Here is a 13,348-nt window from a genome sequence, read left to right as displayed (position 1 = left end):
TGGTGAATAGACAAGTGAGAGTCAAAAGTCTTCTTTAAAAAACTGTTAAAAAACTATCACAGAAGGAGTGTCTGAAACAGGATTCATAAAACTTACAAATTCAAAACAAGTAACTTCTTTTGGTTAATGGCCGTTGGATACTGTGAATGGATGGATGCATGCAGAACAAGGGATTTGTGTGAGGGAAACTCAAACTGCTGGGAATCCAAGCCTCTTTGGTCAGGGAATGGCTCACCCATTCAGTAGGTGCCAGGAGCACAGCCTTTCCATTAGGTAAGCAGGGGTGACTGGGGTCAAAGACCTGAAACACACCTGAGGCCACCCCCCCTTTCCCCTGAGAAGGTATCCCACCTGCAGCCACTGAGAGCTGCTGAGGACCATGGCCTGTGTCACTGCCCTTAGGTGTCTTGGGGTAAAAACAAGGCTGAGCACCCAGCTTCCAGACCCCAGATCCTAGAGTATGGGGGAAACTTCATATCCCCGCCCCCACCCCCCGGAGTTATACTTTACCATCTGGTGAAAACTGGTCTCTGTCGAACATGGTAAGACACAGCACATCCTGATAAAGATCCTTAATAAAGAACTGGCAGTTAAAATTCCACTTGGGATTTAGTGTGTCCTGAAGGGTTCTGGTGGTGTAGCTCTGGGAGCCCATGCTGATTTCACAGTATGGATTGCTCTTTCCTGAACAAAAACAAACCAGTATACATGTGGCATGTGACAAGAGGGCCTTCTTCGAGCAGAAGCAGGATCTACACAGATGTTTCTCTATAGACCATGGCCGCAGGGGTCACTGCCTGAGGGTCTGCATCTGCCTTGTGGTCTCTGTTCCCAGTGCTGACAGCATCATAAACCTGGGGAGGGACTGTGGGCGCGAATGCCAGGGCTGCTCCCCATGAGCATGTGTCAGTGCAGCTTGCTTCCTGCCTTCTCTACTCAGAAGCACTGAGGAAGGAGGCATCGGTATTTATTGGGAAACTAGAGTGATAATAATTTTGGTCCAATAACCATTTTAGTGGCACTGGAAATACTGACTTTTAAAAAGTGTCCCGTTATTCAATGTTCAGAAGAGTTATCAGCAAAGAGCAGGGTAGTTACCACACCAGTTGAATGAAAGAAGCATTTACCATTTGGTTTACAGGCTTTTAGTTCTGTAGCTTCAATGACATGCACCATCAGACGCCCGATGCCTGAAGACTTTTGAGAGCGAGCTACAAAAGAGGAAGAGTAGTGATGTTAATTTCTTCTCTGAGAATGCAGACAGAGTGATGATGCTAAGCTGTAGATAGTCTTGTCTTTCTGACCAACCCCATCACTCCCCAGCCTCACGTGCCACTGAACTGGGCCTGGCAGCATCTGGCTGCTCTGTGACTTTGCCCAGGCTGTGTCGCCTGCTAGGGTACCTCGCCACCATCTCTGCCCATCAGCATCCTACACATCCTTCAACATGCAGGTCCAATCTCACCTCCTGGATCCCTTCCCTCCTCTGTGCATCCCACAGCCTGCTGGGTCTGAACTTCTGTGTCAGTCCATCCCCTCTGTCAGGAGGGGCCATGGCAGAGCACAGACTGTTTATTCATCCTTGTGTTAACCCCTCAACTGCCTAGCAAGTAATAATAGTAATAACATCACCATACATTATATTCATTCAGCACTTAAAAGCAGCTAACATTTATTGGATACTTACTTTGTGTTAGGCATGTGATCGACTTTTACATAAGTTATAATACTTAAACTGCACATTTACAACGTAGCTCTTTATAACTGCCATTGTCATATATGAGAAAACTGAGTCTTAGAAATGACTATAACGTGCTTATGTCACAGAGCTTCTAAAACGGCAAGGTCAAAAACACATCAGATACCAAAGTCCACTTTCTTTTTTTAGAATTTATTTTTATTTTTTTTTTGGCTGTGCTGCGTGGCATGTGGGATCTTAGTTCCCCAACCAGGGATTGAACCCGTGCCCCCTGCAGTGCAAGTGGACTGGACCACCAGGGAAGTCCTCAAAGTCTACTTTCTTAACCACTCACCATAATTCCAATTACATGTAAACACTTTAGCTTATAAACTTTTACTTAAGACCTTATTTTAGGAGGTACTCAGAAACACTTTTAATATGGAGAGAAATGAGTTAGTGAACTCAGATTATCTTGGTAACTATAAAGTTAGTTAAGCAGGGTTTGCCCTTAGGGGTTTAAAAACTAACAAAAGCTGCTTGGTGAGCTACTGACTTTTCAAAGCTCAGGGCAAGTAGAACCTTCTCTGTGAGAAGTGGCCCACCCCTCCTATGTGCCCACCCGCCCAGCAGGCACTGGCATTCAGTTCCCCTTGAAGGCAGGGCTGGGCCATATTCATTTTGTAGGCCCAGTTAAGCCTAGCACAGGGCCTGGCACAGAGTTAAGTAATAAAGGTCTAAAGAATGGAACACGTGGAAAGTGCATAACAATATGTACAGATAATGGTGTAAAGAAAAACTTTGATTTATCTTCGACCAATTAAGAGATCATTATATGCTTTCTGAAAAGATTCAATCATTGATTTTTCAATAACATGCCTTTAAAGTACCATTAAAATAAGATTCAATTAGCAAAAGCCAATTTACGTATACCTTTCAGGAGTATATAACAAAATAAGGGAAACCTGAATAAAAAAACATAAAGAGCTGCAACTCCAGCAGCCAGGAACCTAAGTGGGAGGACTTAGGGAGGGGCCTTGTGCCAGAGCCTGGTGGGAGACTGGAGGGTCTTAATAGGGCTGTGCCACCAGGAGAGGACAGGGCTATGCAAATGGGGAGGAGAACCACGGAGAGAATCTATGCGGGACTCTGCAACTGTCTAGAGATGCAGGGGGATGGGGATGGTCAGAGAGCACATTTCCAGTGTGCGCCCAAGGACAATACTACCGGCTACTGAGATTATCGGGAGGAGCTACTTCTGGAAGGAGGTTAATCCAACAGGAGGAGTGGTGCAGGTGTTTCTGGAGAGCAGGGGCTGCAGGGACAGCAGGCCAGCCGTGACCACTGAAGCTGGGGTGACACGAGGGAGGGAGGCTCAGAACTCTTGGGGTAGGGTGGGAGGAAGCAGAGCTAGGAAGGAGATGATGAAAGAAGATCTGATGGTACAAGGACCCTCAGGGGTGTCATGAGGTCCGGGGGAGGGAGGGGCCTCAATTTCCTGCTGTTGGGGAAAGCGAGCCAAGTTGTTGGGGGTGGTCACTGACGTCGTGTGAGCAAGCCATTCGCACAGATTGATGGGACAGCAAGCGGAGTGAAAGGCTCTGAGTGTAGGGTCCTGAACCCAGTGCTGGGAGGAGGCTGGCTGGACCTGGAGGAGGGGTGGGGTAGAGGCTGGGTGGGGGAGGAGCAGAGGGGAAACGGGCTGTAGAAGTGAAGTTTGATGGAGCAAAATGGACCAAGCAGAGGCAGGGCTGGTTATGCAAAGGACAGACCCCTCTTCCTGGAAACAAGAGTGAAGAGTGTGTGTGGGGAGGAGGGACAGAGACCTTGCCACAGAGAGAAGGGAGGTCCCAGGGCTCGCACTGGATGACCCCCATCTATGTAGGGGACAGTGGGGGGGGGCTCAGGGAGGCCCCCAGGAGGTTTGAAACGGCTGTGGGAGGCCGAGCGGGCTCTGCCAAGCTCGCCCGCGGCAAGTCTGGTCTTTCAGGCTGTCCCTGTTTATCCCCTCACTGCAGGAGCAGCAGCCTGTGCCCTGAAGCTGGGACCCCGCCCAGTGCCCAGGGTCCCCTGGTGGCTGGTTCCAACCCTCTCAGGCACCGCTACCCCCCCCACTACCTTGATAAGCCTTCTCCCGTTTCTTCTTTTCGGTGTCGATGTACTGCTCAGATGCCGCCTTGATCTTCTGGACCCACGCCGTCCTGGAGGAGAAGCAGAGTGCCATCGGGCAGACTTCGCACACGGCTCACAGGTCCACCAGGAGCCCCAGAGCTCTGTGCTTGCTAACCTTGGCTTTGAGAAGTTCCCAATCATAGACTTCACAGTAATTCAACTGAAGGACTTGTTTGCTAATTGAGGATCAAGCTGAGAATTTCTAGAAAGTTCTTGACGGCACCAAGCACTTGTCAGGTGCTGGGCGCACAGAGATGGAAGATGCAATGGCAGCTCAGCACGACAAATGACAGGTTCTATTGCAGAGAGCTGTGCACGCAGCGGAGGAGGAGCTACACCCAGAGGACAGGACACGTAGCTGGCCAGGCAGGGAGGGAAGAAGGCACCCATGCAGAGGGCAGTGGGGGAGGGCAGACAATCCGGCGGGAGTGCAGGGATGGGACTGAGACCCAGAGGCACGGGACAGCCTCAGAGAGCAGGCGAAGGAGCACAGACTGTCCCTGAGGGATTGCAGTAGGAAGTGAGGTGTTGGCTCTCCCACTTCGGAAGATCCCGAGGAGAGGCTGGAAGCAGGAAAGTGTGTTAGAGGCGTTTGCGGTAACCTGGCACGTCTAAACCAAGGCCTGCCAGTGGGACTGTGGTGGAGGAGGAATTAGTAGGGCGTGAGCACGGGCTGGAGGTGGGTTTATGGTGGAGGGAGAGGTCAGGCTTTCTCCTAGGCCTCAAGGCAGGTCACACGTGGTCAGGACTGACCTCTCATTAATGTTGTCTGTTCGGAGGGTGTAGACCCGGTCAATGTGAGAAATGTGGAAGACAGGCTCATCGCTGGAAGGGTCTGTGGGCAGTTTCACCAAGGCTTCATTCAGGAAAATGGGCTGAAAGAATTAGGGCCAAAACACAGGCTGTGAAATGGGTCAGAACACTCCACCCTCCTACGTCCAGAATTGTCTGTTCTGAAGAGCCTTGTTGAGAAGTAGAGGGGTCTAGCTTCCAGAGTCCTTTACTTAGGAGAAAAGAAACTGCCTCTGTGTCATGAAAGTAAATATCTAGGGTAGATCAGATGTTACTAAAGTGGGGACAGGAGCACCGAGTGTCTTTGACAGCTCACGTGACAGGGTCTCTCCTCCAGGCACTGACACTTGACCCTTCCCGTCAGCCTTGGTTTTACGGAGAGACCCGATGCTGAATGTGGACGGAGGTGGGATCACACATCGTGTTTGCTGCGAAGGAAGCTGGAATCCATAGCTGGAATCCAGCTGGTGGCTGTCAGAGGGCAGTGAAGGCCCAGCCACACTAGGCTTCTTCCCTGGGAAGTGACAAAGGAAGCATGAGCCATCTGGAGGCAGGTGGAGAGAGTCCCATGAGGACAGGAAAGGCTCAGGCTGGGAAGGAGGTCCTTAAAGTAAAGGAAACACCTCGTTGTGCTCTTGATGCTACTGCCAGGAATGTGACACTTACCATTTTATACATTTTGAATTGAGCGTTGGACTTAGAGCTGAAAAGTTTCTCGGAGCCCGAGGAAACAGCAAACTGCTTGACCATGTAGGTGAGAAGCAGGAAGTCATTGAAGAGGAACCCATGCAGCTCCTTGTTGCTCTTGGTCTTGTACAGCTTTCCGCTGTGCAGGAGCTTGCGGGGTCCCAGGCAGTTGGTGAGGGAGTTGAAAACAAGTTGCTTAAAGAGAAAGAAACTGTCACTTTGTAACTCCCAGCACCCCTGGCGAGGCCAGCGCCCTGGACCTGAGGGAGGTGCGGTAGACCTTCTAGGTGGGAGTGTGGCTGTAATCATTCACTTTTGCACAGAAGATCCTTACATTTATTTCTCTTCAAAGTTCAAACTGGCATAGTGAAAATAATTACTTACAAAACCACAGAATACTGATTCTCCCAGCTGAATTCAAAGAACTCAAAACATCTCTCTTTATGAGAAAGGAAGATGACAACCCAAGAATGGGCAGGAGGGTGAGTCTGCATGGGCTGAGCTGAGGCACACACTGTCTACACTAGGGGAAGGCACGAACCTGGCTCCCCACCCAGAGCCTGCCTGGCGGCACCCAGCTCAGCTCCACAGGCCTCACCTCCGCGAGACCTTCACACTGCACGTGAGTCTGGATCCACTCCAGTCGGTCTGAATTTTCCTTCTCCCGAACTCCTTCATTAACTTGCGAGCAGAGCTCCTCTGCCCGCTCGAGGGCCAGCTTCAGAGAGGAGTGGTCTACGTGATTTTCTGGGGTGTTCTCCAGAATCTGGAAGAGAGGGGGCTGTGTCATGTGGGATGTCTTACGTCTTCCACCTGCCCTGCCATCCGGGTGCTGGGCGCTGGAAATACAATAGTGGGCAAGACAGTCATTTACCCTTGAGAGGCTCAGGGCCCCCGAGTACTCGGGGAGACAGGTGACTCAGTGACAAGAGGGTGGGCCAAGCGCTACATGGACCAAGTGCCCTGTGGGTCTCTGGTGGCCCTCTAGCTGGGTCTGGGGATAGGCTGTATGTGTAAGGGTGCGTCCCTACTTCCCCCAGTAACAAGCCATGTGCCTTTAGGGTGAACCCTCCAGTATAAACTGCCTGCGCCTTTGGTAAGTATGTTAACTTGCTGAATAGCAACATTTCATTATATTTTGGGGGTCACTGATCCTTCTGAGAAATCTGCTGAAAGCAATGAATCCCCTGCCACGGAAAAAACACAATAAAACCATGTTGTCAGCATGTAGGAAAATGCATTCATTTCACTGAGAAGTGACTTCACGCTAATGTTCCAAAGGTAAAGGGATAGAGAATGCAAATTTGTGTGGTCCCTCTGGAAATTAGCGGGCCCATCAGTAGACGACTCCTGTGCTTCATTTATAGTTCCAAGATATGAAAAAGCTCTGGAAGCCTAAAGCTGTTTTCATTACTCATTTAGTGGCAAAACTTGACCTAAACTGAAGAGATGAACTTTTTATGTCTACTTATAGTGATTATTCATGAATTTCTCTGTAGGACTATTAATGTGTTGCTTATCGGTGCTGCCCAGGCTTGTTGGGGTGTCATGTAATATACAGCATTTGAATTACATTCTGAATTCTGAAACACATCTGGCCCCAAATATTTCAGGTAAGGGACTGTGGATTAATGTATATTAACGGGTCCATTTGGTATCAGAACTGTGACATTAATTCTGTAACATAAGGTCTATATTGAGTTAACATGGCTTACAAACCAGAGATCAAGGCATAATAAAAGCAACAGTCTTATATTATTTCTACTGTTTTTCTTTGTAAGATGATTAAAATTACCTCAATGATTACCTGTGGAATAATCCTTTGAAAGTCTGCCTTCTCCTTAGAAGGCGTATCAGCTCGAGAGGCCAACATTGTTTGTGTCAAAAAGATGAATGGAATTTTAGAGGGACTGTGTAGTCAGCCAGCTGAGGTAGGATACAGCCAGGGGACGATGATGAGCTGTCTAGGACACTGAGTTGGAGACTGCTGGGACGTCTAGGTTACACATTCAGTTGGTAGATGAATTCAGATCTCAGCAGGAAGACTGGACCCCAAGGTCATACTAACTGTGGACTCTTTCCACAGCTGGAGACCTAGAGGGCGTTGCCCTGCCTAGACAAAATACACTCATGACCCCGAGAGGCCAGGGAGCTTCCTGGGAAGGGGGAGGACAGGTAACCCAAATGACCATGGATACCTCTTTTATTTGCCCACTTCAAGGATTTATCCTTTCAGACTGCATGTGTGTCCATGGGCGTGTGCGCGCGCACACACACACGGTGCCTGGTCCACCAGACAGTATGGTCGGACCACGTGGTGGGTGGCTGGTGTATCTGGAGGCTCCCTATCAGCCTCTGTGAACCTCAAAGGGTCCTGCTTCTCCCAGCTGGGCACTTACACTTCTGATGAGGAGGGGGTAGCGGGTGATCCTCTGCATGGGCTTCAGCAGGAAGCTGGAAAGGGGCATTCCTTTACATCGAGGGTCAGATGCCAGCCTCTGCAAAATAATTGAGAGGCTTGTGAGGAAATCATAGCCTGAGGAAAACAAGGAAACATTGGCTATTCTCCTGACTTTGACCACCTTTTAGATTTCTAACTTCTTTTAAAAACTCAGGATCCAAAATGATACGTATCAGGTTAACAGCAGGAATATCCCACTTCATGCGCCAAAGCCAGTGGATGCTTTCAGTTCTTTCTTAGGTGCGTCTGACAGCCTGTGCGATCCCTCCCTCCCATTGCTTCCGGAACCAGACTGTCTTCCCAGCCCACTGACCCTCTCAGTCTTCCTCACTCCTTTCCTCTCCTCTGCCCAAGATCCCACACGACTGAGCCCCACAGTGTGACCAGACCAGCTGTGGAGCTCTACACTTGCCAAATTACTCTCCATCTCACCTGGATGTCCCAAAGGCACCTCAATACCTCAGCATACCCGCAAGTGAAGTCCTCGTCTTCCCTCATAAAAGCATCCTCTTCTACCCCTATTCCTATCAGAGTTGGTAGCACCATTCTTCACCCACTCACCTTCCCCCGCACATACCTAGGAGTTACCACTGATGCCAGTCTGTCTTCTAAGTAGCTCTTGATCTCCCCCATCTCTGCCTGCTCATCACCCTGCTTCATTCATAACAATACATTTACTGAGCACCTGCTATGAGCCAGGCTCACAATGTCCTTTCTGCTCTTCCTTCACTTGGCTAATTCATATTCATCTCTGAAGACTCAGATTAGCCTCCTCCAGTCCAGGCTCTCCCCTTCTTCATGCCTCCCCTCCTTTTCAGTGATCCTTCTCAAGCCCCCAAGGCTTCCTTTATCATCATGCCACATCTGGACTGGGTAACACAGGTAGAGGCATCACATAGGAGGTGTCTCTATAACTCCCACCCAGACTGTTAACTCCAGGATGCCAAGGACCACATTTATTTGCTTCTACTCCTAGGACTAGTACAGGACCTAACAGAGTAGCTAGTACTCTAGTATGATCATTTTAAGGACTGAAAAATAATACATTTACTATAATTTACCTAATCATTTCCCACTATGGGATATTAAAATTACCCCCTCCTTTTGTTTTTGGATATATATATATATATATATGTTTCTAAGATAAGCATCTTCATGGTATTTATTTCTATATTTTGAGTCTTTTTAAAAAGTAACATTTTAGAACACAGCTTGTTAGATCTGCTTTTTAATGTAATCAACACCACACCTTTCATTATCAGACTAAACACTTTTTATTTTTGCTATTGTTACAATTGTGGTGACACTGTCATCCTATTTACATCCTATTTTTTAATTCCTATTTTTATCACTATTTGAAAAAATTTTAAATCTTTTACTATGCTTTAGAAGGTAAATGTCCTATATTTAATTCTACTATTATTTTAAAATGTTCACATATACTCATAATTCCACATTTATGTAATTATTCTGATTAATGTTTGTTTCTGTGATCTTGGTTTCTTTCTATGTTTCTTCTAGTTCATTTCTAGGCAACACCTTGCCTCCCACCAACTGAAGGGTTCTGTCCTCAGTGCCTTATACTGAACCATTTTTACATCCCTGAGATCATCATAAGCTAAATAAATAAAATTAGCATTTATTGAATGCTTACTATGTGCTGGTCTCTGTGCTAAAGTACTTTAAAAGTATTATCTGATTATCTCCAGGTGAGAGATGAGGGGACTTAAGGCACCAAATGTTAAGAAACTTGCCCTGGTCACACAGTGGACCATGATGGGGCTGGAATTTCAGCCCGAGCAGTCCAGTTCTGAAGGCTGTCTTGTTCTGAGCATGAAACTGTGTTGCCTCTTGGAATTGATCCTATTTGGTTATGACAGACTCTTCTTTTCATGTAATGCTTAATTTTATTCACTGTTATTTTAATTAAGATTTTAACAACTATATTTATAAAAGGTATTGGGTTATAACTTTTTTTTTCATTTTTGTAATTAAACACAAATACAAAAATGGGCCTTGGCGTTAGAGTCACTTTTGTCTTATATAATGAATTAGGTAGGCTTTCTATTTTTTTCTGGGATCTGTTAACAGTTTATATAAAATAGAATAATCTATTCCTTTATTGTTGTAAAGAATTCACCATTAAATCCATCAAGTGAAACTATCTCCTCTTTTGGGATAGGTTACTCAGTTTTTTCCCTTGTTTAATATTATCTTCAGATTTCCTTTTTTTTTTTTTAACATCTTTATTGGAGTATAGTTAACTTTACAATGTTGTGTTAGTTTCTGCTGTATAACAAAGTGAATCAGCTATATGTATACATATATCCCCATGTCTCCTCCCTCTTGCATCTCCCTCCCACCCTCCCTATCCCACCCCTCTAGGTGGTCACAAAGCACCGAGCTGATCTCCCTGTGCTATGCAGCTGCGTCCCACTAGCTAGCTATTTTACATTTGGTAGTGTATATATGTCCATGCCACTCTCTCACTTTGTCCCAGCTTCCCCTTCCCCTTCCCACATGCTCAAGTCCATTATCTACGTCTGTGTCTTTATTCCTGTCCTGCCCCTAGGTTTGTCAGAACCATTTTTGTTTTTTTAGATTCCATATTATGTGTTAGCATACAGTATTTGTTTTTCTGACTTATTTCACTCTGTATGACAGGCTCTAGGTCCATCCATCTCACCACAAAATAGCTCAATTTCATTTTTTTTTTTTTTTTTTTTTTGCGGTACACGGGCCTCTTACTGTTGTGGCCTCTCCCGCTGCGGAGCACAGGCTCCAGACGCGCAGGCTCAGCGGCCATGGCTCACGGGCCCAGCTGCTCCGCGGCATGTGGGATCTTCCTGGACCGGGGCACGAACCTGTGTCTCCTGCATCGGCAGGCGGACTCTCAACCACTGCGCCACCAGGGAAGCCCCTTTTTCATTTCTAATTCTGTTGATTTGAGTCTTCTCCCTTTTTTTCTTGATGAGTCTGGTTAACGGTTTATCAATTGTGTTTATCTTCCCAAAGAACCAGCTTTTAGTTTTATTGATCTTTGCTACTGCTTCCTTCATTTCTTTTTCATTGATTTCTGATCTGAGCTTTATGATTTCTTTCCTTCTGCTAACTTTGGGGTTTTTTTTGTTGTTCTTCTTAGGTGTAAGGTTAGGTTGTTCATTTGAGATTTTTCTTTTTTCTTGAGGTAGGATTGTATTGCTATAAACTTCCCTCTTAGAACTGCTTTTGCTGCATCCCATAGGTTTTGGGTCATCGAGTTTTCACTGTCATTTGTTTCTAGGTAATTTTTTTTTGAAGTAAAGGGTGGAATTTAATCTTTATTTACAGGACACTGCAAGATATGAAATCCCACATAGAAATAAGAAACCCATTGAGAGGAGAAGCTTCATACAGTATGTATAGTTTGGAACTGTTCAAGCATAGTTTCTTTGTAAAAAGTGCTACAATAACAAACCACACGTAAAAAGAGTTCTTAGTAGAGAAACAGTAAGAGAAACTTCTACCAAACATAGTACACAACAAACAACTTTATGCCTCAGGTGTACAGTCTAAAAGCTGAAGGTCCCAGCAGTGCCATCCTGAACCTGGAATGTAAACCCTTCAGGGGTAGTTTCTGGCACAATTTTGATCTTCCTCTTCTTCCACAGAGAAATACTTCTCAGTCAAATTTAATGAAGCTTTGTACACAGACTCATTTTCATGGTTTTGTAGAGCTTCAATTTTGTCCAAACCTCCACATTCTTCAATCATTATATTAAGTTTCTCAGTTTCACCTAGTTTCTCAGCAGCCTGAAAGATATTTGAAATGGCATCCAGGATAACCAGAATAATTCTGTTGCCTTTTGCAGTTAGGAGGTTCATCAATGGTTCTATTATGCCACAATGAACAAGGTATACGATCTGCTCAACTGTTCCGCCACTTGTATAGTTGGTCACAGCCCATACAGCTTCCTTTTGTGTCTTAAAGTCTGCCTTAGAAAGAATGCCAACAAGGAATGGGACTAATCCATGATTTACAACTCGTTATATCTTGTCCTGGCAGCCAGCCGTGATGTTTGATATTGTCCACATAGCTTCCTTCTGAATATTAGTTTTGGAGTTTGTTAGCAGGCTGGGAAAGATGGCAAGTGCTCCTGCATCCATTACAACCTGAGTCTGTTCATCTGTCCCAGTGACAATATTCCCTATGGCTCTTAGCGTGGGAATCACAACTGGCAATTCAGTAGCTCCTAAAAGCTTCACAAGTGGGGGTACAACCCCAGTTTTCACAACCATTTCAATCCATTCATTTGGACCATTGGTAAAGTAGGAAATAGCCCAGCAGGTATCAGCTAAAACTTCTGGATCATCGTGATGCAGGAGATGAACTAAAGTAGGAAGAATCTGCTCAACAGCATCTAAGGGGGTGTGCAGGATTCTTGTTGTGACAAAGATTTGAAAGTGTCCAGGTAAGATTATGTAAGTAACCACATGCTAAAAATGACGTATCAGGAACCGCTGAAAGTGCCAACAGTGGGTCAACTGCACCGTACTTGATAACCAAGTCTCGGAAAACTAAGCCATCACCTGCAATGTTTCCTAGAGCCCATACAGCTTGTTCACTGAAGTAAGCATGGGGAGATGCCAACAGAGAAATGAATGCTGGGATAGCACCTCCATCTACCACAGCCTTGGTCTGTTCTGATGTCCTGGAAGCAGTGTTAGTGAGGCCCAAGCAGATTCAAACTGAATGGGACTGCAATCAGTTCTGCCCAAGGAGGACACAATTTTGGAATCAAACCAGCCCAGATTATGCTGTCTGTGGGGGGCTGTTTCTCCCTAGAAAGCAGTTTCCTAGCAGCTTGAGTAGCTTGGAGCTGGCTTTCCAAATTGTTGCCATTTATGCCTTTGACAATGTCATCAACAGACCAATTTACAGTGCCCTGTTTGTTGTGGTTTTCCTGCAGTGGAGAAGCAGCATCATCTGGAAAAGAGCTGACGTTTCTCCTTTTCAGCATCTGGTCATACTTCTTAGCTTTCTGGAACTCCACATTAACCTCTATTCAGTGCTGCCTCATTTCTGTACTGTCTTTCCCCTTGTTCTTGAATCTGTTAAGGCGGGCAGCTGGTGAATTAGAATTCTCATTGGTGGACATGGTTATGAGACAAAGGGAGAAAGCTACACAGCTGGCTCAAGCTTCCACAGGAAGTGGTGCGGGGCACACAGGTTGCGGATCAGCTGCCCTCAGAATGTCCACCATGGGCTTCCCTGGTGGCGCAGTGGTTGAGAGTCCGCCTGCCGATGCAGGGGACGCGGGTTCCTGCCCCGGTCCGGGAGGATCCCACATGCCGCGGAGCGGCTGGGCCCGTGAGCCATGGCCGCTGAGCCTGCGCGTCCGGAACCTGTGCTCTTCAACGGGAGAGGCCACAGCAGTGAGAGGCCCGTGTACCGCAAAAAAAAAAAAAAAAAAAAAAAAAAAAAAAATCCACCATGGTCAGCCTGAGGACGGTGTTTCTAGGTAGTTTTTGATTTCTTCAGTGATCTCTTGGTTATTTAGTAGCGTATTGTTTAGCCT

General features: G+C 46.4%; 1 protein-coding gene and 1 pseudogene across 9 annotated transcripts in view; both read right to left on the bottom strand.

Annotated features, from left to right (window-relative positions):
• The window catches only part of ITSN2 (intersectin 2), a 161,360-nt gene that overhangs the window by 908 nt on the left and 147,104 nt on the right, over nt 1-13,348 (bottom strand). For 8 of the 9 annotated variants that reach the window (XM_060169732.1, XM_060169730.1, XM_060169725.1 and 5 more), the window contains 7 exons: nt 7,729-7,827; nt 5,928-6,095; nt 5,309-5,524; nt 4,604-4,725; nt 3,797-3,879; nt 1,128-1,211; nt 511-684 (listed from right to left, as the gene is read on the bottom strand). In XM_060169732.1, the coding sequence (XP_060025715.1) occupies nt 511-684; nt 1,128-1,211; nt 3,797-3,879; nt 4,604-4,725; nt 5,309-5,524; nt 5,928-6,095; nt 7,729-7,827 (946 nt within the window). Of the gene's footprint in view, nt 1-510; nt 685-1,127; nt 1,212-3,796; nt 3,880-4,582; nt 5,157-5,308; nt 5,525-5,927; nt 6,096-7,728; nt 7,828-13,348 lie in introns of those variants that run through there. The other variant, XM_060169733.1, reaches the window with a different exon arrangement.
• LOC132531724 (importin subunit alpha-1-like) lies at nt 11,256-12,954 on the bottom strand (annotated as a pseudogene).

This window comes from Lagenorhynchus albirostris, chromosome 13, assembly GCF_949774975.1.
Source record: "Lagenorhynchus albirostris chromosome 13, mLagAlb1.1, whole genome shotgun sequence".
NCBI classification, from domain to species: Eukaryota; Metazoa; Chordata; class Mammalia; order Artiodactyla; family Delphinidae; genus Lagenorhynchus; species Lagenorhynchus albirostris.
This window is presented reverse-complemented; position numbering and strand designations above follow the sequence as displayed.